The 25,953-nt window shown below is 33.9% G+C and overlaps 1 protein-coding gene, 1 non-coding gene and 1 pseudogene across 2 annotated transcripts; all 3 read left to right on the top strand.

Moving 5' to 3' along the window:
- Positions 1-1,582: 1,582 nt before the first annotated feature.
- LOC131176487 (small nucleolar RNA R71) lies at positions 1,583-1,677 on the top strand (annotated as a pseudogene).
- Positions 1,678-11,243: 9,566 nt separating this feature from the next.
- On the top strand, positions 11,244-18,567 carry LOC131176486 (eukaryotic translation initiation factor-like). Its single transcript, XM_058141534.1, has 9 exons — positions 11,244-11,766; positions 13,113-13,184; positions 13,572-13,667; positions 14,182-14,409; positions 15,288-15,385; positions 16,200-16,287; positions 16,363-16,713; positions 16,853-17,095; positions 17,174-18,567. Exons 1-9 carry the CDS (start codon positions 11,587-11,589, stop codon positions 18,200-18,202), a joined length of 2,385 nt encoding a protein of 794 aa, XP_057997517.1. The 5' UTR covers positions 11,244-11,586; the 3' UTR covers positions 18,203-18,567.
- Positions 12,330-12,433, top strand: LOC131176488 (small nucleolar RNA snoR103). The gene has a single exon (XR_009146535.1). It is a non-coding gene; the product is annotated as a small nucleolar RNA snoR103 (small nucleolar RNA).
- Positions 18,568-25,953: the final 7,386 nt, after the last annotated feature.

Raw genomic sequence — 25,953 nt, 5'->3', positions numbered from 1 at the left:
ATTTGAGCAGTTATATAAAAACTCTTGTAAAATATTTTGGTACGTAATTAAATGCAAATTATTGTAATGTAAATTTGATATTTCATTTACCTGTATAGTTTTGTAATATTAATTTTTGAGTCTTGTAATCAATGAAATGTTTCTTTTACGATGAGGTTGGTTTGAAAATGAATTGATTTGATTATTGAGATTGAAGTGTGAGATGAAATGAAGTTTATTGGATTTGTATTTGAGAAAACATATTGGGAGTGTTTTCCTTTTCAGATTTGAAGAACTATTCTCTCAAAATACAGCTGGTACTCTGCCGAAATTTTGAAAAATTTTATAACACTAGATTTTAATCGTTGATTTAAATTTCATGAAAATTGATTTAAAATCCCTTGTATACTATTTAATGGGTTACCGGTAGGCGAAGTACGCTAATTCATTAGGTGTACTACGGGATCATGTTACATCTTACGGAGGAATAGGGTGTGACAAAATAGACACTAACCTTTTACGGAGCTTGATAAAACCTCACTAAATCTCCTTCCTAAGATGTGTGGAGCACTTTTAATGAAGGAAGTTATTTGAATCACGGCTTGAACATGGAGGAGATGAAGCTTTACATGGTGCAGCCATGGTGGATTTAGGGAGAGAAACCATTTCGACAATGAGAGAAATTAAGGAAAAAGAATATGAAAGTGGATGGAAATTTGGCATTTTATATGTTTATATGTCCCACTAACAGTCCACTAATCTTCCACTAACTTAGGTTTAGTATTATAATAATTAAACTTATTAACATTTCAATTAATCCCCCATAATTCCTTTAATTACATTATGTATAAAATTTATTATTTTAATGGCATTTTCAAAATTTAATACCACTTATTTTTAATGGACATTTAGGTCAAAAGTCAACTCTAGGTGTCAAATGACTAAAATGCCCCTCTTCGGGTTGTATTTCAAATTTTTTGGTAATACCGATTTAATTCCAAAATCGTCGGTTCCTTGAATTTTTGTTTTCATTTGTACCGATTCACTAAATTTTCTTTGATATTTTCAATGTCATATATACCTCAATAAACTTTTAATTATGTCTTAAAAATTATTTCTCGGTGTTCTTCGAGTCCTGGGATTGTCAACTGTTTACCCAGTGACTTCCCAGTGCGGTCACCCATCGCTACAGTTCCAGCTCATTTAACCTAATTACATTTCATCTCTTTTATTTTTCCTTAATTTTTCTTGTATTTTTTTATCACGTATTTCATCATTTTATGTCTCCTCACTATCATTTAAGTGTAGTTCCAGACATCCTAGCTGTCCGGACAGACACCGGTCACCGGAATAGTAGAATGCATAGACTGCTTAATATAGGAGTGTTACACTTAGGGCATCCACTTCTAGGATTCCTGCTGTTCTCTTCATATTTCCCCTTTCATTCGACCACTCATAATTGTGATATGCGACCCTCTCCAGAAGTTCAAGTGCTTGATCCACTGTTTTCTCCATCAGGTCACCTTCTGTTGCTGAATCTACTGTGCTCCTTGTAGAGGGCAGTAGCCCATTATAAAAGTTCTGAACTAGGAGCCAATCTTCTATGCCATGGTGCAGGCATTCTCTCTATAAATCCTTATATCTCTCCCATGCATCATAGAGTTATTCACCTTCCCTTTGCCTAAAGGTGTTGAGTTTAACTCTCAACTTTGCAGTCTTCGCAGATGGGAAGTACCTTGCTAGAAAAGCTTGTAAGAGGTCCTCCCATGTGGTGAATGTTCCAGCTGGTTGAGAAAGTAACCACTTCCTTGCTTTATCTCGAAGGGAAAATGGAAATGCTCTAAGTCTTATAGCTTGATCAGAGAGGCCATTCATCTTGAATGTGTCATAAAGGGTAAGAAAGCACTGGAGGTGGTAGTGCGGATCTTCTGTTGGTGAACCCCCAAATTGGGTCTGTTGGATCATCTAGAGCTATGCCAATTTTAATTCAAAATTGTTGGCATCCCACTATGGGTCTTGTAACACTAGATTAGAATCCTTGTAGGGAGGGAGCTCCGTAGTCCTTCAAGAGTCTCGGCCTGTTGTTGTTATCGTCGGCCATATTTGGAATCTCTGGATTCCCTTGATCTTGTTATTCACGTTTTCTCTCTCTCCTGATAGTTCTTAGAGTTCTGTCTATCTCTGGATCTAAATCAAAGACTTCTTCCTCTGGTCTTGTTCTGGTCACGTACCAAACCAATCACTTGAGAAAGAATAAGAAAATAAAACAATTTAAGCAAAACTAAATAATAAATGAAATTGCCTAAATCAGCTAAATTACTTATCACCTAATATTACTAATATTAAAATTCTTCAATAATAGAGCCAAAAACTTGTTTGCTAGTTTTTAAACCACTGCAAGTGCACAAATTGCTAACAAGTAATAAAGTGATGAGTGAAGTATTGTTCCTATGAGGAATTTAATTAGCAAGTACCAGGTTACATGGTAATTTTGACTGTTTAGGCTACCGAATATGGATGAGAATGATTTAAACCTATTTTAGATGTTGAAAAGTAATCTTTGAATTAAACTATTTATAAAAGCAATTCCAGAATTAAGATTTCACACTATAATTTTACTATAGATTTTAATCTTGTCTATTCATCGGATTGAGAATAATTGCTTTGATGGAAATTAATCCTGGGATATCCTAAGTCCTCTCTCAAGGCACTTAAGGTGTATTTTAATTAACCTAAACCCTACTTTTGTGGTGATTAAATTAATTAAAACCCTTTAAGATTTGTGATTAATTTTGGAATTCCACAAAGGTATCAGCTTATCTCTAGGTCAGATTTCCTAGATTCAATATCTCAATTTGCTAATATTAATCTTCACCTTTCAGTCCTTCAATTAATATCTGCAATCAATACTAAGTGGGTACCGACACATAGCATGCATTAAGATCACAAGAAGTTGAATCAAAGAACTAAACTCAAATCCAATAAATAAAACTCAATATTTATCCATAATAATAATTGCAAATGTTACTCTCCTAATTCCAGAATAAAGAAATTACTCACTCATGGTGAGTTCAACAAACATGAAGAAAATTAAATAACAGAACATAAAGAGTCCATTTAGAGATATAGAACAAAAGAACCACAGAGGAATAACTGCAGTCTCAATCCTTGAGGGACTTGCTGAGGATTTCTCTTTTGTGCTGGTGTTCTACTCTTCAAGACAGCTGAAGAGAATACAAGTATAAAAAATGAAAAACCCTTCTGAAAACTCCGAAAAGCTCTGCAAAAAGGTTGAACTCCCCCAAAAGGAAAAGCTACTTTTATTGTCATTTCTGCTTCTATTTATAATAGCTAGTGTAGGGTTAGGTCTTTAGAATCCTAAAAGCACTAGAAGTCTGTTTTGAGTGTGTAAACAAGAGCTGAAATTCGGATTAGGAAATTAGCTGCCGCATAGCACACGGTCTGTGTGTCACTACAAGGCCCAGAGCCATGTAACTTACTGGAGCTGAATGGTTGCGTCTTGCTTTGCACGAGGAGTTTACAGTCATGGGTACATGGATGCAGTTACACGGCGTGTATACATTTTGGAGAATTCTTCAAGCTTGTGCCTGGCAGAGACTTACACGGGTCTGATTACATGACCTGTACTTTTGCTTCTTCTTTGGCTCTTCTGGCTTTCTTCTGGCAGTAGGTTACAAGGGTTTGTGGCTTTTCTTACATGACCCGTGTACTCTATCTCAGTAACTTTTCTCAATCCTTTGACCTTTCCAAGTTTCCTTCTGCACTACTATGCTCTCGAACTTCACCCAAATACCTGAAATGGTACAGAAAATATGGAAATTAGAGCTTGACAATGGAATTTACAGAAGTTAATGAAATTAATGGTTATGCATGAGATTACTATTCTAAATGCTATGAAATATTATAAAAATGTACTTAAAAAATCTATATAATACAAGTATATTAGTTTCCATGAAGTTTTAGAACTTGAATGCACACCACCATTATACTTATTAGAAGTCCCCTTCCTGTAGAGTTATTTTCCCTTCATGGCCATATGCTCCATATCCTCTAACTCAATGTAGTAATGCAACTTGACAACATCAACTATGTCCCAATTTAGACCATGTAAAAACCTAGCCATAGTGGCTTCTCTATCCTCCTCCACATTAGCCTTTATCATGGCTATTCCATTTCTTTATGGTAGTCCTCCACACTTTTAGACCCTTGCACTAGCCTTTATAACCTTTGATGCAACTCTCAATAATAGTGGCTAGGCACAAATCTCTTCCTCATGATAGCCTTTATTTCATCCCAATTCCCAGTAGGCCTTTCCATATTTCTCCTCCTACTCATCACCATCTGATCCCACCAAACAATAGCATAGTTAGTAAATTTAAACTGCTACTAACTTCACCTTCTTTTCCTCATAATAGTTATGATAGTCAAACACCAACTTTACTTTCCTCTCCCACTCAAAGTAAGCATCAGGATCATTCTTTCCTTGAAATGATAGAATTTTTCATTTTAATACTCCCTACATTTCCATCTACTCTTTCTCTCCCCCTTTACTCTCTCCTAGGTCTACCATCATTCCTACCAACTCTTGGTCTATGTCTCCTATCATTAATAATAGACATCTTATCTTCATCTCCAAACTCCTCATTAACTCTTCCTCAGAATTTTCCAAGGGAGGAATTTTAGCTCTTCTATTTGGCCTCCTTCTATTAGGTCTCCCTTTATTAGTTCTATCACTTATCAATTCAATTTAACATATCATCATGCTGCTCCATTCTATCTCTTATGTATTTAAACATCACATTCATTCTCTCAAATTGCTATTATATAGCTTGCATATAAAATGGGTTATCTATAGCTCTCCTTTTACCAGTTACTTCCTCACCACTACCTTATGACATATTTTATAAACCTGCAAGAAAATGTTAGAAAAAAATAATTCTTATAACACTCCCTTACCTGTTTGCACTCAAGCATATCACTCCCCTCTTGTTTCACACAATAAGACTTTTTCCCACTTATGTCTCACCACTCAAGTCTTTCATCGCTCTTTTTTGCCTCTTTCAACTCTTTAATGAACTAATCAACTTTAAACAAGACAACCAACTTACAAAAATCAACACAATAATATCCAAGAATGAGATAAACAAAATGAGTTCACAAGCAAAATATAAAGTGTGACACTAGAGCCAACAAATGAAAGACATCAAATTAGGAGTGAAATTTCAAAGAAGATATTAATGAAGAATCTCAATACAATGATCAGCCCAAAATGTATCCAACAAAATATATATCTCTAACACAAGCAATGTCTCAAAATAATCTGCAAATAACTCAATTGTATTCCACCTTTTGTAATTTTCAATCACAACTTTTTTCTTATATGCTTATCTACTACCAATTATCAAGGAAATAGGGCTATTGTGATAAACCCACAATACTAATAGTAATTCACCTCTTTTGTATTTTTTTTCTTTTTTTTTTTTTAACCAAATATGCAAAACTACTAATAAAATAATTGAGATGTCATTAAATTTGCTGGAATAATCAATTCAACACAACAATTGCTCAAACCGAAGAATATGGCTTTAAGAGATATTTTATCAAATACCAATATGCAAACAATTGTATTGATTCAGAAACTTCCAACAATAGAAATAATGCCCAACCATGGAAATCAATAAACAATAACCTCAAAGGAGTCGCACGAATTAATCCAATAAAAAATGAAATTGAAGCAAAATGAACAAAGAAAAATTAAAAATATCAAAATACAAACTAATGGATAGAGAAAAACGATCAATACGTAACACAAACAAGGAATTCCAAAAGATGAAAAAAAAATTTAACACAAAAGAAATTAATACCAAACACAAAATTAATTGAAATTAACAAACAAAAGAACAAGGATAAGTAACCTAATTGGAGACCTAAAGCTCTGATACCAAAATGATGAAAACCCCAATGGACTTACTAAGGAACCCCTAAAATGTTTGAATTAATTCCCCAGAACCCTCACAATCAAATTCTTCTAATTGAAATCACTTAACCCAAAACTAACCTTGTGGTAGAGAACCAAGTGAATAATTCAAATAGCAAAACAAAGGATTCAAGATCCAATACCAACTTATGGTAGAGAACCATGAATATCAGAGTATTAATTCTTGCAAGTTAATTAGACTTGTCAAGAAAAAAAGATCAATGAAGAACCATAAAGGAGAAAACTTTTTTAATACTCAATTGATTAATATCTTAAAGTTCTGTTTACAGTCCTAAAATATTCTATTTATATGTGTCTCCTAATACAAAGCCAAAATGACCTAAAACCTTAGAAATATTAAAAGTCACATACATAATAGCACTAAAAAATAACCAAACAGCAAGTCTCATGGCTTTTAGTGAGCTTTCCATGGCTTATGGTGCGCCTAAACACTTCTCATGGCCATGGATGCATTTAACACTCAGTCCACACCCTCCTATGCCCCTTATATGCTTCTTTAGTGTGTTTCATGGCTAGCCATGCTACTAGGGGACTTCCCATGGCTAGCTATGTGCCTCATGGCCTCTGAAACCTTTCTAAATGCATCTCACAAGAAGCCATGCACTCTAAAGAACCTTTTGTGGCTGGCTATGCGCCCCATGGCCTTTAAAACCCTTCAAAATGATTCTCACAAGAAGCCATGCAACCCAAGAGACTTACCGTGGCTAGCCCTGTGCCTCCTAGACCTCTTCCTATGGCTGAATGTGAGCTTCCCATGGCTGGGTGTGAGAGATTTTGTTCCTTTCGTTAGTAAGGATGTTTTTGGCTCTAATTAATGGCTAAAGGTGAAAATCTCATGGCTAGGCATGCGATGTTTTGTCTCCTTTGGAAAATGAAGGTATTTTGGCTCTTTATTACTAGTTGTTGGAGAATTTATTAGCATTGAATACCACCAACACCATCCAAGCACACTTACACTAATATAAGCCATTTGAACTCTTTAAGCATGCTAAACTTTTGAATTTTAACCTTGCACACTTGAATTAAGATGACCCATTTGAGCTCCTTGAGGATGCCAGTTTTGTCAATCTCATGTCTCTTACCAACATATGCTTGAATTGAAGAAATTCCTTAAAACTTGGCGCTCTCCTGATCATGTTATGCATTGTATGTTGCTAATTTGTTTTTCAAGGATGTTGTGAGATTGTATGGTATTCCTAAAACTGTTACTAGTAATAGGGATGTGAAATTTTTAGTTTATTTTTGAAAGTGTTTTAGGGATTATTGGGTACCAAGTTATATTTCTCTATTACTTGTAATCCATAGTTAGATGGATAAACTGAAGTTGTAAATAAGACTATAAGAACATTGTTGCATGCCATGGTTAAACAAAACTTGAAATCTTAACTGTGCATTCTTCCACTGGTTTTTTTCCTTTTGAAATTGTGTATGGATTTAACCCTTTGAGTCCTTTGAATTTATTGCCTTTGCCTGTTAATGAGTTGGCTAGTCTCGATGGAAAAGGGAAAGCTAAATTAGTCAAGAAGATTCATGAGCAAGTAAAATAGAGAATTGAGAAGGCGAATGAAAAGAATGTCGCCTATACCAATAAGGGTAGAAGGCATGTTGTCTTCCAATTGGGAGACTTAGTTTGGGCGCACTTGAGAAAGGAAAGATTTTCTACACAAAGAAAATCAAAATTGCAGCCTAGATGTGATGGTCCTTTTGAGTTGTTGGAGAGGATTAATGAAAATGCCGACAAGATTAACTTCCCAGGTGAGTATAATATTAGTGCTACATTTAATGTTACTAATCTTTCTCCTTATTATGCAAAAGATAACAATTCGATGACGAATTCTTTTAAAGAGGGAGAGGAAGGTGAAGATCAAGTACCATCCAATGAAACAATCCAAGGACCTATCACATGATTAATGGCAAATAAGATACAAGGATTAAGACAAAAACACATTGGTCAAACTTACATAGATAAATTTAAGCAAGGATGGAGCATGTTGGTGTAAGTTTGCTTGGATGAAAAACATGTGCTAAGAGCTGTATAAGATATAACATGAGGCATGTTGTCGGTTAGTGTCACATTGTCAAGCTGGCTGAAAAATTCAGACAACTTGATATTTGGCATGTTGAATTCATTGAACTTGACACTGGGTAGCGACATGGGGCATGTCAAATCTTAGGAAAATCTCGGCCTAAAAAAATGAACTTCACATCTTTGTGCCCTAAATATCAGCCATGTGCCAAAGCCCCTATGCATGCAGTTCCTTATTAGATGTTGGATGGTACAAGTGAGTAATGTTCATATTCCAAGGAATCCAATTATTTTCTTAGTTTACTTTTTCTGTTTTCTATTTCTATTAATGTATCACTTTCAGCTTTTGTAAATGTGTAAGAAATTATTGTTTTGATTAGCTTTTACCTCTTTTGGTAGAGACAACTTCTAAGACATAAAAATAGATGTTAGGATATTATTTTTGAGTGGAAGAATATGCTTTCTTCAACCTCCCTTCTTTAGGTCAAATTCTTGTAAGGGTATAAAACCCATATCTTCTTCCTTTTTGTAAAAAAACTTGATATTTAGAGAATATAACTCTATTGAGAGGTTTTTTTCTTCAAGTGTTCTTGAAAAACTTAAATCACTCTTGACGAATCTGATCAACTTTTCAAGTTTTAGCTTATATTCTTAGTTCTCAATACAAATTAGTGAAGGGCCTTGAGTCTAATTATTCTACACTTATTTTTCCCTTTAGTTTGCACTTTGTTTAAGTGTTAGGTCAAGGAAAACTAATGTCCATATCCTAATTTTTGAGCTTTCCTTGGAGAATCACCAACAAAGAAGTGAGGGTTACTTAGTTTTCCCTTTGTGGGTCTGCATCATTGAATAATACAAGTGTTTGATAATGTATTTGACGAATAAAATTACTCAATTTATGACATAGAGATTATGGGTTCGAGTCATGAAAATATTCTCCGTGCAAAGTAGGGAAAAAGAATTGATATTTCTTGTATTGGATCATCCTTTAATTAACTTTATATGTATTTTATAATTTCTTATTTAATAATAATAATAATAATAATAATAATAATAATAATAAATAGATTATATATAAATAAATAAATAATAGATATGATATATAGAAAAATAAAATTAAATAAGTTTATAAATTCTTAAATTATATAAAATCAAGTGTAACACATAGAAGATATATATATATATATATATATATATATATATATATATATAAAACTCGTAATAAAAAAACTTGGTACACAGATAAAAAAACATAAAATACCAAGATATATTATTTTATTAAATAAAAAAAATTAAATGTGTTACTTAGTATTTTTTTAAATTTTATTTTTATTTATTGTAATTTAAAAAAAATTTATGAGCACCTTTTGAAATTTTAAAACTATTTTCATAATAAAAAAATTAATATAATAAAATATAGTAAATATAAATATAAGAAAATCTAAGTTTTAAAGTATTTTCAAGAGAATATCATGTGGCATTCTTTTTTATAGTAATACCACATAACTAACACGGGACATTACAAATATGTAATCATTACTATAAGGTACCTTATAATATATTAATATATATTAATTATATATATTTATGTTTATATTATATATAGATTTCTTTACAGTGAAATCTTCATTAAAAAGTTTAAGAGATAAAAGTAATAAAAATAAAATTTAAAATAATTAATAAAAAAATTAAAAAATACATTATTTTTATAAATTAAACTTAATTAAAATTATTAATAGTCACGGGTATCAGCATAAGTAATTCTCGTATGATATATGATATTTTTATTATAATATTACCACGTGACTAATACATAATATTCTCTTTCATAATGTTACTATATAATATTTTTTATTATATATAAATTATAAATTATTTAATAATGATATTGTTAATATTATAATAAGTAGTTATTATTATGAAATAACTTACAATATATTAATATATGTTAATTATATCTATATTATATATAAATAGATTTTAATTATTTTTTATATATAAATTTTTATTAAAAAATTGAAAAAATAAAAATAATAAAAATAAAATTTAAAATAGTTAATAAAAAATTAAAATATTACATTATTTTTATATGTTAAAATAAAAAAATAATAAATTAAAACTATTAATCACCGATTCTCTAATCCCATAGCTAAAGGAATTATAAAGATTTTGAGGATTCCATAAAAGGTGCACTGATCCAAGTGAAAATCCCAACTAAATTGTCTAAAAACCCCAATGAAAATCCAATCCCATCAGCGTAAACCTGATCCCAAGTGAGCAGTTGAGACAAGAAAAAAAAAAAAAAGTGAGGGTAAAAACGTCATTCTAAACTCTCTTATCGTCGAACGGAAATCCTCAACCGCCAAGGACAATTGCGCTACTACACGATACTTAAAAGTACAGTGAAGAACGAAAAGACCTCACACCCAAAAAAAATTGTAAAAATTAAATAAAATAAAAAATTATTTTATTTTTATTTATTCTGTTTATAAAAATAAAATTTTTTATATCATTTACACTATATTTTAATACAAAATGAGATAAACAAAGAAAAATATTTTTAATTTTTAACTTGTTATTTTCTCTCATTTTGTTTGAGAATAATAGAAAAATAATAAGAATAAAAAAATAAAGTTTATTTTCCCTTATTTAGGAAGAGATAATAGAGAAAAAAATAATATTATTTTTTAAATTTATTTTTTTACTCTCAATTTTATAGATTATTTAGAAAATTAAAATAAGAAATAAAGATATATGGGTATTTTTTTAATCAAGTATATTTTTCCTCTTAATTAATTTATTTTTTCTTTAAAGTAAAGAGAAAATAATAAATATAAAATAAACATTATTTTCTTTTCTTTTAATATTTTTTTTTATTTTTAAATATAAAAAAAATTATAATCTCACTTTATTTTTTATTATTTATTTTCTTTTCTTACTCCTTTCCATGTATCTAAACAAAGGTTTATTATTCCACTCAACTCAAATTAATGTTTTTTTACGAATCATTATATGTAAAATAATTGGTTTATATTTTTAAATTACACAAATAAGGCAATTGAGTAAAATAATATCAAAAATAAATGAAATAAAAAATTAATTAATATAATTTTCAAAATAAAAAAATTAAATAATTATTTTTTTTATAAAATAAAAAGACAAATAGTAAACTTTTAAAAATAAAAAAAATATATAAAAAAAATAAGCCAGAAACACTCACCTAAAGTAGGGTTTGTATTTCCCCTGCCCCCACCAGCCTTACACTCTCTCTTCTCTTCTCTTCTCTTCTCCGCAGAAGAGAGGGAAAATCAACGAAACCTGCCCTTCTCCACCAATCCCTTCTTCTCTTCTTTCTATTAAATCAATCCTTTTCTCTCTCTAAAAACATATAAGTTTATTTTTTTTTCCTTAAATATCTATTCTATATATATTTGTATACGCATAGAAGGAGTCTTATCTTCATTCTGCGGTGTTATCGTAGCTGAATCTAGGCTTTCTTCTGCTTCTTCTTTTGTGTTTGATTGGACGGTGGAGATTTTATCTGGGAGTGAAAGATCGAGGTATGCAGCAAGGTGATCAGACGGCGTTGAGCTTGAGGCCTGGTGGTGGTCGAGGGAGCAGACTCTTCAATCCACGCGTGGAGTCCTCCTCTTCTAATTCCTCATCTTCTTCTGGTTTTTCTTCTTCTATCGCTTTTGGTGATCTCCCTCTCTTTCGTCCTCATGGTGGTGCTCCTCTAAAGGTTGTTTCTTTTTCTTTTTTGTTGAATGATTCTTTAAAATCATTATCTATTTTTGGATCTGGATGTTTTGGAACATATAGCTATGCTTGTTTTGATTGTATGCGACTGATTTTGCAGTGGATTTTTTTGCTGGTTGTTATTGGGAAAGCTGATTGTTTATTAATTAGGTTTTGAAAGTATTGGATCTGGGATTTATTTTGATGCTGATTTTATCACATGTATGAGCTTAGTTTTATTGTATCTATGTTGTGGGAATTATTGATTCATTAGTATAGATGCTCCAGTAATTGCAATACTCTTAAGTAAAACTATGAACCTCGCTTATGTATGATTGGATTTTGCGAATGATTTTGAAACTCATGTAATTGTTGCTCTCGAAATGAACATATTAAACTATTCCTAGGAACATTTTACAATTTTGTTGCATTCTGTTACTTATAATTGTTCTAAGGATTGTATTCTGTTCAGAACTGGAATTTTTTTTCCTTAGTTAAGAATAAGAAATTTAGAAGGGGCAGCATTGCCATACATAATTATTCAAGCGTCCTAATTCTTGGTGGGCCACTTGATACGTGTACCTGCTGTAAATATGGACCAACAACAATATGTAGGCTTTAAATGGGCATGTAGTGAGTTTCATGTTCCCATAAAGAACTTACTGACATTTAGACTTTCATGGATTATAAATGTAGTTGGATGTTGATATAGAAGAAGAGAAGTGCATCCTGTGTACAACATGTTTGTGAACTTTGATGGTTGGCAGTTGCTTCATTAAATGGTAGCCCATGGTCAAGTTTGGTCTTATTTTTTGCCTTTATTTTCATTAGAGGATATAGCTGTAGTTTGCTAATGTTAAAAAGAATGAATGTATATTTTCTAAAAGTTTCAGAGTGTGTTCTTGGCAAGTATATGTAGCAGTTCTATTAACAACATTGTTGTATTTTGCTATATTTTAATTCCTAAACTGATTAACACAATTTATATACATTGGCAATTTGATTTTAACCATTCATTTGAGTATGTTTAAAACGACTTTAGAGGCTATGCAGTTCCTGTTGACTTGGTATGATATGCATGTTCTTAAACTTTATCGCATTGTATCTTTTAATTTTATTGAAGAAGCGCAAATGTGTGTTAGCAATTGTTTTATACAATCAAGTTATTAGTTTTATATGTTGAGTGTATCATTTATGGCATCTGTTGTAATAGTGCGTCTTAGGTTTCTAGCCCTGTGGTCCATATTGTTTAATTCAGTTGTTATTGGGTTGGAGTTTGTTCATTCTCTGGTTTGTTTCATCGCCTTGTTGAAAGTTCCTGACTTTCTCTATCCTATGTTTTGTTGTTAGACTGGAGACTCACGATTTGAGGTTCATGATCGAGTGCAGTACACAAGAGACCAGCTGCTGCAACTTAGAGAGGTAATATTTTTATTTCTGTGCCCTGGTATTGTTATCAAGCTTAGTGATAGTAATGTCTTAGGTGGAAACTTTTTCCTTTTATATCTCATGTATGTTGATTCCAATCATTTGGATGCAGCACCAAGGCAATGGGAAATTAATTGGAAATTTTTTTTGTTTCCTATGTTATGAGTTTCCCTTTTCCTGCTTAAAGTATTCAACTTTTTGCACTTTTTTTTTTCTTATTAAGCTTTAAGATATGGTTTGCATAAACAATTTCTTCAGATGTTCATCTTGGTGATTAAATATAGAGCATATATTCATATCAGCTATGTTTTATTTATTTATTATTTATTTTATGGTTTACTCATTTCCTTACTGTATGTTGTGGCCATTATTTTCTCAAAGGCTATTGTGATCTATGATGAGATTTTAAAAATCAAACGAGAAATTGAAGCTGAGCTTTTTGGTGAGGATCAAAGCTGGAGTCGTGGAGAAATCAATGTGAGTTCGTATCCTATGTTGATTTGCATGCTTCTTCGTATTTTTATTTTGCTTCCTTGTCTAAAGAATGCATAGATGGTTTTAAAAATTGTTAAATTTGTTAAGATAGTTAGTTAGTTACGTTCAAAGAGCATGTTTGGGATTGTGGTTCCGACGAGATTTTTCGAAAAGCACCATTTTAGATGCTATTTGAAAAAAAAAAAAAAAAGCAGTTGAAAAAATTGTTTAGCTGTTTTGGAATTCTTATTTTAAAACACATCAAATTTAACTTGAAATAAATTTTTAATGGTTTTTAACTAATATATTTAAGTAGTGCTTTTTTCAATAGCAGTTCAAACAACAATTCTAAAAGGACCCACCGTAAATATCTTTGTTTGTACCAAATGTTTACTATGGTCCATTGACTGCTGGCCCGACAATCAAAATGATCAGTATGATCGATTGACAAATTTTCTGATCGCATTTGAGCTGTCAGCTTCTAGAATTAAGATTTCTTTTGCTCTGTCCATTCCAGCCACCAAATCAGTCTCAGAGTCGTTATTCAGAGACAGACAATCGTGACTGGCGTGGTCGTTCTGCACAATTTTCTACATCTGCAGAGGAGAGGTCCTGGGATTCCCTTCGAGAAAACAAAGACTTTGCTGGGCAATATGACTCCAGGCAGCCAGATGCAAGTCAATTTAAGCGTCAGGACCAACTCAATTCCCAATTTGCAAGAGCACAAATCTCTTCCAATCAATTGGTAATTTATATGATCATTTTGCTTGCTACATTTGTATGTTCTTGTTCATTTGTTGTCTTTTGAAACTACTATTTACGCATCTAGAATTTTTTTTTGATACAATTAAATTTTAGTTCATATGGATTGTAATGGTTTGTTAAATAAAATACATCTTTCCATGGCACAAACTATGCAATGATGAGAATTTGTTAAATAAGGAGCATCCTTCAATGTTATTTTTCACATGTATTGTTCTTTGGGTTTGTTATCGCTGTAAGATTGACATTGTTCAATAGTTGCATGGCATATTGAAATGCAAGTTAAGGTGAACAGATTCTACAGATTCAGTATATTGCTATAGCTTAGTTTGAAATGTTTTAGCATGAGAAATTAAATTTTGATATACTAGTCATAAACTATTTTATCTCAAAAGAAATAGTTTTATGATATAGGTTCCTCTTGCTCCTTTTTAAATTTCTAATTTTGAGAATGGTATACATGTATAAGCACAGCCTTTTTACTTAATTCGAGTTTTATGATAACTCTTCCAAATAATGTTGTTTTTTGGCATAAAAAAGATATGTGAGTGTCCATGGGCAGAAGATAACAATGACTTTTTGTTCGATTTGAAGAAAAAGGGTACTTAAATATTACTGTAAAGTAATTGGTTCCTGATCTAATAACACTTAAGATAACTCTGTTCTCATTGGTTGATATTTGCTCACTTCTTTGTTGGTAACATTACTTCAATTATAATGCATGTTGTAAGTGTTATGTTGATTGTTATCGGTGTTACCATGATCGTCATTTTTATTTGTAGTAATTTGGTGCAAACGTTTGCCTTTATGGGCATGTGGCTGAACTTTAGTTTCAAACCTGTATTTTATTTTGAAAACTAGGGGGGTCCTGCTCCAGCTTTGGTCAAGGCTGAGGTGCCATGGTCAGCTAGAAGGGGGAATCTTTCTGAGAAGGAACGTGTCTTGAAGACTGTAAAAGGGTAATTCATTACAGCAATCTGAAGTGTGACTTTCTGCATTGTTAAACATGGAATGCATGAAAATTTACATTTTTCTACTGGAAGTGTGGACTTGTTGGTAGTCTTAATATCCTTTTATTTATCCTTTAAATATTGAATTCCTGTATGCTGTCTACAAAAATCTAAATGATCCTGAATCTTAGATATCCTTTAAGTAGTAAAATTTAAGTTCTGACTTCTGAATGTGCACAGCTCCTATGTAAGGTTCTTATAAAATTTCCACCAATAAGTTTTTTTATAACATTTATGCCTTTCAGCAATTAAAATCTCTTTTGGAAGTGGCTAACAATATAGCAGACATTTTATAACCCTAGTATGTATACTGAATAATAATGCTGACATATCATAATTCTAGTATTTTTGCTGAACAATAAAGCAGACGTATGATATAGATGTCACTCCATATAATTGACTGCTTCAAATGGAAACTACATACCTAGTGACGAGTAACAAGTATATAGACAGTGTCAAAGGAAGCCAGAACGATAGAATAGGAATTGAATTCAGTTATTTATCTCCTATTTTGTCTTTTGAGAGCATCTGTCTTTTATTATTTTTCCTCTGCTTAGAAAGTCTGAAATGGGTTGTTTTGATCCTTATGGATCTGCTAGAATTTATGTTCTTTAATTCTTTCTGTTTTTTTATATCTAACTACTATAATTTGGCTTCATGGAATCCATATTTTGAAATGTTAATGGAGTTTGCAAGGGCTAGTACAGGATATGAGTTTTACATAGAAGTGATTTGCTGAAAAAGAAGTCTCTTTTTTATGCAGTATATTGAACAAGCTTACCCCTGAGAAGTTTGATCTTCTCAAGGGTCAACTCATTGATTCTGGCATTACATCTGCTGATATCTTAAAGGTTACTTATCTCCACGCTTTATCTATTTAGATGATTGCAATTACCAGATGAACTCATGGTTAACTTGTCATGCAGGGTGTGATACAGCTTATTTTTGAGAAGTCTGTTCTGGAGCCCACATTTTGTCCCATGTATGCTCAGCTGTGCTCTGATCTAAATGAAAAGCTTCCCCCATTCCCATCTGATGAGCCAGGTGGCAAGGAAATCACATTCAAGCGAGTTCTCCTGAATATCTGCCAGGAGGCATTTGAGGGTGCTGATAAACAGTGGGAGGAAGTTTGGCAGATGACAGCTCCAGAGCAAGAGCTTGAACGCAGGGACAAGGAAAGATTGGTCAAGCTTCGTACCCTTGGAAACATCCGTTTGATTGGAGAACTTTTGAAGCAGAAGATGGTTCCTGGGAAGATTGTTCATCACATTGTTAAGGTTAAAATTGAAAGCTCAATTGTAACACTTCCCTGATGTGACTGATATTGAAATGGATTCTATGCCTTGTTTGTTGGTCTCTCTCTCCAATTCCTTTTTCGTTTTTGGGATTGCTTATTGTTGGTTACTATTTGCACAGGAGCTTTTGGGACCTGATACCAAAATTTGTCCTGCTGAAGAAAATGTTGAGGCCATATGTCAGATCTTTAACACCATTGGGAAGCAGCTTGATGACAACACAAAGTCGCAGCGTATAAATGATACATACTTCCTTCGATTGAAGGAATTGTCAGCAAACCCTCAGCTGGCTCCACGACTGAGGTTCATGATACGTGATGTTCTTGAACTGCGGGGAAATAACTGGATTCCTAGACGTGAAGAGGTGGCTTTCATGCCATCAGTTTTCATTTGTTAGTTAGATATTACATCATTTTGAACATTTATACCTTTATTGTTGCAGGTCAAAGCCAAAACCATCACTGAGATACATTCTGAGGCCGAGAAAAATCTTGGATTGCGTCCAGGTGCTACTTCAATCATTAGAAATAATCGTGGTGTTATTTCGGCTGCTCCAGGTGCTGCTGGTCCTGGGGGCTTTTCCATTAACCGACCTGGAGCAGGGGGTATGATGCCTGGTATGCCAGGAACTAGGAGGATGCCTGGGATGCCTGGAATTGATAATGATAATTGGGAGGTACCCAGGACCCGCTCGATGCAGCCTTCAGGACGTGTGCCATCACTAATGTACAATATGTCAACATCTCTTAACACGAGGCTGTTACCTCAGGGTAGTGGTGGCTTTATAGGTGGAAAGAGTAGTGCCCTCTTGCAAGGAAGTACTGGCCCTTCTCCTCGCCCCTACAGTTTTGGTTTGAGTAATGAGCTTCCTTCTCAAGTCTCTGTACCTAGTAAACCTTCACCTGCTCCCTATGTGCCTCCCATTGTTGAGAAACCGTCGGCTTCAGCTGCAAGATTAAATCCTGAGGAACTTAGGAAGAAAACAGAGTTACTTTTGAAGGAATATTTCAATGCACAGCTTCTGGATGAGGCTTTGCAGTGTGTGGAGGAACTGAAGTCTCCAGCCTACCATTGTGAAGTTGTCAAGGAAGCCATTTCCCTTGCCTTGGAGGAAAATCCACCTTGTGTTGAACTAGTCGCAAAGCTTTTGGAATATTTGTTGACCAAGAAGGTTCTCACAGCTAGAGACATAGGGACTGGGTGTTTGCTCTATGGTTCTTTGTTGGATGATATTGGTATTGATTTGCCAAAAGCACCTAACAATTTCGGTGAAGTTATTGGGAAACTAGTTTTGGCTGGGGGATTGGACTTCAAAGTGGTGACAGAGGTCCTTAAGAAGATGGAAGATGATAGGTATCAGAAAGCTGTATTTGATGCAGCAATGAGGACTGTTAGTTATAGTCCAAATGCGCAAGTTCTATTAGATTCACAGGCATCTGATATTGAGGCCTGCAAGAGTTTGCTTTCATAAGCATAGCATCTATTGGGTGATATTTGATCATCTGTATCCACTTGAACTTTCGAGCTTTCTTTCACATCATAATGCCCTGTCCAAAGCCTTTTGATGCTAGCAACTTGCACCATGTGATAAGATAGAGCTGCCAAGAACAGGTCTTTTTTTTTTTTTTGTCATATATTTTCCCCCAAGTTCATAGCTGTGTGTTATTGAGCAAAGAAATTAAACCCATAATGCCATGGATTTTGTTCTCGAGCGTGGCTAATTATGTGCCTAATTGCTTGAGAAGAGCGGCCCTTTTAAGGGATCCAGTTGTTTTGTATTGTTTAGCTTTGATCATCTGCAGTTTGTTCACTCAGTAATTTAGTTTATTGTTTAAACTTCCCAGTTCATAAATCCTTTTTTTTTTTTTTAAATTTTGTTGCACCTTTGCACTAGTTAAAAAAAAAAATATTGTGCTTTGATATGGAATTTCTGGTGCCGTCTGCTTTTGATTTTGAACAGCTTTATTAGCTTTCTTTAGAGTTGGAATTCGTTTTGTAGTGTTCTTAAACACTGGTTTCTTGCTACACAGTTGAAATTGAAGGGGTTTTAGTCTGCCTCTGATGATCTTTGTCGAGTTTCTTTTATCTCTCTTCTTCTTTTATATGTAATTTTGTACACTTTTTGTCCTACTTTCCCCCCCAAATTCTTAAATATGGTTATGTTTGTCGAGTTTCTTTTATCTCTCTTCTTCTTCTTCTATATGTAATTTTATACACTTTTTGTCCTGCTTCTCCTCCCCTCTCCATCTCCTCCTCCCTCCTCTCTTACCCCCCTGCTTCTCCTCCCCTCTCCATCTCCTCCTCCCTCCTCTCTTCCGCCCCCCCCCCCTTAGAATAATTTATTAGAAAAATTTTATAAGAAAATTATGAAAATATAATTTAATATTTAGATGTCGGTTCTTTAAATAGATAATTGAAAATCTATTTTTTTTTTCAAATCTCATTAAGATTTAAAAATAATTTTTAAGTTGTTTTTAACTATTTATTTTTCTATAATTAAAATTAAACAATTGTTTAAATTATTTATTAATAAAAATAATTATATATTATAAAGTAAATAAATAAATAATACGAGTAAAATGTAAATATATATTATGACTTATTTTTTTTTAATATAAAAGATATAAATAATTTTAAGATTTTATAAAATTAAAAAAATATTTTTTATCCAGTAAACTTGATTTTTATATGTGAAAATAAAAAAATTATTTTTCACAAATATGCAGAATTATATTATTCGTTAATTCATTTTTAAAAATTTTAATAGAAGTGACATAAATTTATTCATTTTATATACATAAAAAATTAATAAGTTTATTGAGTTTTTTTTTAAAAAAAATGTATAAAATTTACATAAATAATTAAGATAATAAAAGCAAAATATCCATCTTTCGTTTTCTTTTCTTGCTAGGTTATGATTTTTATAAGGTGAACACTTTCTGATTCTCCTCTTTAGAGGAGCTTTTATCTGTGAATTTATAACTTTTCATTTTGAAAAATGATTTTATTAAATTAATAATGATAAAGTTGACTAATATGTTTTGCTGCCCATTAGAAAACGACAAATTGGATCCTCCAGTGGAGCATAGTATATCATTGTGTAATCTTCCATAAGTAGAGAATTCTAAACTTTATAATTGCAAAGAAGATTTCAATTATTAATAATTTTTTTTAAAAAAAAATATTTTTCTAATTTTTAAATATTAAACTGAACTACTTTTATACTTCAAGAAATGTAAATATTTTTTTTTATTAATAACATATCTTAAATAATAAATGCTACTCTTAGTAATAATAGCTCCAATCTAAATATGGGTAATTCCAATTGTGAATTACATCAGGATTGGACTGGGTCAACGGTTTCGGTTTATAAATTGACTTCAAATCTGAATCAAGATAAAAACGAAACTATCAATTTGAATCAATGATTCTAAACTGAAATCAGTTCAATTCAAAAAATTAAATTTCTTTTTAATAAATAAATTTATGTTGTGTTTATATGTGGATTTCTTTTTTAAAATTAGAAATTAAATAAATAATGCTTAAAAAAATATTATAATTTGATCATACTCGGCCGAATCAGTATTGAAATGGTTTTGAACCAAAATAATTATACATTAAAACCTTTTCGGATCAGAATTGATCCCAACCATCAAGCCGGCAAAACCAACCGAGAAACCTTAAATTAATTATTTATTTATTCGGCATAGCAGTTTGACTTGCCAGTAGAAGTGGCTTATGAACAACGGCAGAGTTCAAATTTAACTTTTGCACGGGAGAAAGCCCAAAGATCTTGCGCGTCAATTATACTTGTCAAGATAATGGGCTCCAACGAACAAGCACCAAACGCCAAAGCTGGCTGCTGCATCGACGAGCGACAAGTCGCTGAAGCTCGCTGTCGCAATCACTCTTCTCCGATCAAAGCTCCTCCAGAGGCAGCCTCTGTTGGCTCATCCTACTCTAGATTCCTATGACGCCTTTCGCTAGAAGCTAAATGTGAAGACTTCTTTTGATTCTTCGGTGGAACTAAAGGACATTATGTGTGTTCGGCTTAAAATTGATGTGAAATTTCTACATACAACACATCCACAGATTTAAACATTGAAGATGAAACAGAGCAGCTTAGGGCCTCCATTGATTTTCTTGGGGAGCCTTGTGAGACTGCTTCTTCTGTAAGAGTGCTATACAAGCCACCTTTTATACTCGTTTTTTTTTTTTTTGATTTTTGAAATTTGCTTCTATGAAGAAACAGGACTTCAATCCAGTAGTGGAACAGAATTTCATATAGGGGAGAATATCTTTTATATATATATATATATATATATATATATATATATATATATATATATATATATATATATATATTTATTTATTTATTTATTTATTTTCTTTTAAAGAATGAATGGTCACTTTCAATTGGAGTTGGAAAAATATCTTTAAATTTTAAAAATCTCTTTTTACAAAATAAGCTTTAATAAATTTATTTTTACTCATGATATTTGTCACAATCCAACCTATGGCGGACGCAGGTAGACCTAAAGCTCCTGACAGAGTAGTAAGTTCTAACTATTCTTTAACCCAACTCTAAGGCCCATTTGGGCCCAATTTCAAGAATTCAATGACAGCAGTCCCATAAAGTGGACCTTTCAACGGAGAGTTTTTGACTCACCCGACCTGTAAACGCATTGTATAATCAATTGGGGAGCTCAACTCACCCTCCACATACTCAAATGTCATAAAAATAAATGGGAGCTCAGCTCCCTTATCCAGTCCATCAAACATGCATATAATAATACGTTTACAGGTCCAACATGATAATTATATTACAGACCAAAATCAAATAAATATTTCTAACACATGCGGAAATTCTAGTAATAAAATTACAAAAACATTAATAAACAACTACAAGAAAAAAGCAAATAGGTAACCACAACAAATCCTCCTCAGAAATCAAAAATAATGAACAAGAGTGAGCGCGTTCAACTAGAGTAAAATATCAATTTTAACCATAATCTCTATAACTATCTAAAGCTAATGCATGGCCCAAGAAGTGAAAATGCAACATCAGGATCAATATTTTCACATCATAAAATTAAAGGTAATTTGGAGCACTCACACGAAGAATGTCAAATCATAAAATATATGGAGTGATCCCATATGCTCTCTTTAATCCAATAATGAAGAACTCAAGCGGTTTCAACTTCGAATAAAATATCAATTTTAACTCATAATCTGTCTATCTAAGGACAAGGTCTAGCTAAGCACTCTGAGAGTGAAATACAACATCATCCATATCAACATCATACCACACGCAAGATCTCAAGCACACTATTCCAAATTACCACAACAACATCCATGGCACTTTAACAGTTGTGAATGCAATATAAAACGTGCTTAGAGTTTAACTACATAGATATTTACATATAAGTGATGCATGGGCATGCTTGAACATATAATAATATCGAAATTACAATTAAAATTAATATTTTACTCACAGACTTGACAGCAGTCACTGTGACGGCTGGGCGGAGGAAGAAGGCTGTCCCGGCTCACCTGACAATTTTATTACAATTATTTAATAAATTTGACTCAATACAAACTAAGAAAAAGACCAAAGACGTCCTATGTCGTGCCGAAAATCCGGCAGAGTCTCTTCTATATCTAGGACCTACCCAACCTACAAATGGGTTTAAAACACACTTCTATATCCACCAACCATACACCCACAACTCAATCATATAACACAGCCCCTCCTGGGCCCATCCAAATAGTCATCAATCACAATATGCAAAATTACAGTTTAATCCTTATAATTGACCCTTTTTGCAAAAACTACCCAAATAAACTCTAAAAATTCTAAAACTTTGCCCCGCGGTCCTTAGCAATATTACTAGGCTATTGCAAAAAGAATCATAATTTTCTGAGCTACCACGAATATTTTATGAATTTTTAATCCCATTTAAGCACTAGAAAATTATGAAAAAGCAAGGTTCGGGTTTACCTATGCCGATTCCAACTCCGGGACACGCTTGGGACATCTGACAATGGTTGGGTAGCCAAAATCTCGATCCAATTCGGAGACTTTTTCGTGGCAGTTCTGCGGCGAAAATTCACGCACTGGACAATCGCCGATTACGTAAATTGAAGGTACCTACACAAAGCCTATAATATGGGAGTTAGTATATAATTTTTACGGAATTTTCTAAGCTCATTTAATGCTCGAAAAAACACTACGAAGTTCCGTGGGACCCACCGAAAAACGGTGTCAAAAAATTTTGAAATTTATATTGCCGCGAAGCTCTCGACGAGTGGAGCACTCTGGTACTCTCGATTTTCTCGTGGGGTTCACGGTTTGCGAGAAATCTAGCCCAAAAATCAAAATGGGCTAAAACATCCCGGATAAAAATTGGACAAACTGCTCGATGGATTTTGGTATTCTTGGTGTCTATGGAAAGCTCTCGAGGTGTAGATGGTGTTTGACACAAGACCCGGCCCAATTGGTGGCCAGATAGACCGAATTTCAGTCGAAAAATCAAAACGGCGCGGACGCGTCAGGTGGTCTTCGCGCGCGTTTTCTGGCCGCTTGGAGCATCGGCCGGCCGTGTGGAGGTGGTGGGCCGACGCGCTGGCCAAGTGGGGTGGCTGGGGAGGCGGCGGCGAGGCCTGGGGGTGAGGGAGGAGAGAGAAAACGGGAAGGGAAGGAGGGGAGGTCGGGCGCGCAAGGGAGAAGAAGGAAGAAAAAGAAAAGGGCCGGTCCGATCCGGTCCAGTTCGATTCGGCCGGTTCGATTCATGATACAAAATTTTAAATTTTTACTCTACCTTGGGACCGAAAACGAGGCCCAAAAATTCTGAAAAAATTTTAGAAAACTTAGAAAAATTCGTAGACTCCAAATATATTTTTAGTTTTGCCACGTGGTCTTTAAATTAATTTTTAAAAATCATCAAGTTTTATATTTTCGGGAAATCAAACCAGATTTCAAAAATCCGAAAAATTTCAAATAATTTCCTAAAATTTAAATAAAATTAAAATATTAATATTACTCACAAAATAATAAATTTAAAAATTTAGGGTGTTACATTCTTCCCCCCTTATAGAAAATTCATCCTCGAATTTTACACAAGGCAGAATAAAGTACAGAATTATACATTGAATAGATAAGGGTACTTGCTACGCATGTCTCGCTCTGACTCCCAAGTGCACTCTTCCACTGACTGGCTCCTCCACAAAACCTTAACCATAGGGATCTGTTTTGATCTTAACTGCCTCACTTGATAGTCCACTATGGCTACAGGTTGCTCCTCAAACGTCAAGTTTTCTTTCAGCTCTACTATATCCGGATGTAGTACATGAGAAGGATCAGGAATGTATTTCCTGAGCATGGAGATGTGAAATACAGGATGAACATGAGAAAGGTTGGGTGGTAACTCCAACTGGTAGGCAACTGCTCCAACTCTATCCGTAACCTCAAAAGGTCCAATATACCGAGGTGCCAACTTGCCCTTCTTTCCAAATCTCATGACTCCCTTCATCGAAGAAACTTTCAGGAATACGTAGTCGCCTACTGCAAACTCTACATCCCTCCGTCTGGGGTCTGCATAACTCTTCTGCCTACTGAAAGCTGTTTTCAATCGTTCCCTGATTAAAGGAACTATCTCTGAAGTGTATTGCACTAGGTATACATCATGCACCTTCGCTTCTCCCATTTTCGTCCAACACAGAGGAAACCTACACTTTCTTCCATATAGTGCCTAATAGGGTGCCATCCCTATGCTGGAATGGTAACTGTTGTTGTAGGCAAACTCCACCAAAGGTAGCTGATCATCCCATTGACCTCTAAAATCCAAAACACTCATGCAAAGCATGTCTTCTAGTGTTTGGATTGTCCTTTCGGACTGTCCGTCTATCTAAGGGTGGAAAGCAGTACTAAAGTTCAACTGTGTGCCAAGTGCCTCCTGTAACTTCCTCCAAAATCGAGAAGTGAACTGGGGCCCTTTGTTAGATATTATGGAAGTCGAAACTCCATGCAATCTGATTATTTCTTGAATATAGAGTCAGGCGTACTGTGCAATAGAATAGGTGATCTTCACAGGCAAGAAATGAGCTGATTTAGTTAGGCGGTCTACAATTACCCATATGGAATCATATCCTCGCATGGTACAAAGCAAACCAGTGACAAAATCTATAGTAATCATCTCCCACTTCCATTCTGGGATAAGGAGCTCTTGCAGCTTCCCTGATAGCCTCTGGTGTTCAAACTTCACCTTCTGACAAGTCAAGCACTTGGACACAAAGTCTGCTATATCTCTCTTCATGCCATTCCATCAATAGCTATCTTTCACATTATGGTACATCTTGGTGGAGCCTGGGTGGACATTGTACAGTGTATAGTGTGCCTTTTGCATGATTTCATTTCTAAGATTGTCCACATTGGGCACACATATCCTAGAACCTTGCACTAGGGCGCCATCATTGGCAAATCCAAACTCACCACCTTCACCCTGCTGTACTCTTTCTATGATCTTCATCAATTATTGGTCTCTGTGCTGGGAAACTCTAACTCTATCTCGCAGGTCTGGTCTCACTGAAAAATGAGCCAGCAATACCCCCTCATCTGAAAGATCTAGGATTAGACCTTGATCCATCAACTCATGTACTCCCTGAATCAACGGTCTCTTCTCCGCTGATATGTGCGCCAAGCTGCCAAAAGACTTTCTGCTCAAAGCATCTACTACTACATTGGCCTTCCCAGTGTGGTACTGGATGGTGCAATCATAGTCCTTCAAAAGCTCCATCCATCTCCTCTGTCTCAAGTTTAAATCCCTCTATTGAAAGATGTACTTTAAACTCTTGTGGTCAGTGTATATCTCGCACACTTCACCATACAGGTAGTGTCTCCAAATCTTTAGTGCAAAGACTACAGCCGCCATTTCCAAATCATGACTGGGGTAGTTCTGCTCATGCCTCTTTAGCTGTCTTGAAGCATAAGCCACTACTTTTTCATTCTGCATCAAAACACACCCTAAGCCAACTCTGGAGGCGTCACAGTACACGGTATATCCTTCACCACTCATCTATAGTGTCAACACCGGGGCGGTGGTTAGACACTCCTTAAGCTTCTGGAAACTCTTCTCACAGTCATCTGTCCAAATGAATGAAACATTCTTCCGAGTTAACTTAGTTAGGGAAGCTGCTATCCTGGAAAAATCTTGCACAAAACGC

The sequence above is a fragment of the Hevea brasiliensis genome, unplaced genomic scaffold, assembly GCF_030052815.1.
Source record: "Hevea brasiliensis isolate MT/VB/25A 57/8 unplaced genomic scaffold, ASM3005281v1 Scaf130, whole genome shotgun sequence".
Taxonomy (NCBI): Eukaryota; Viridiplantae; Streptophyta; class Magnoliopsida; order Malpighiales; family Euphorbiaceae; genus Hevea; species Hevea brasiliensis.
The sequence above is the reverse complement of the archived record's forward strand: the minus strand, read 5'-3'. Positions and strand labels throughout refer to the sequence as shown.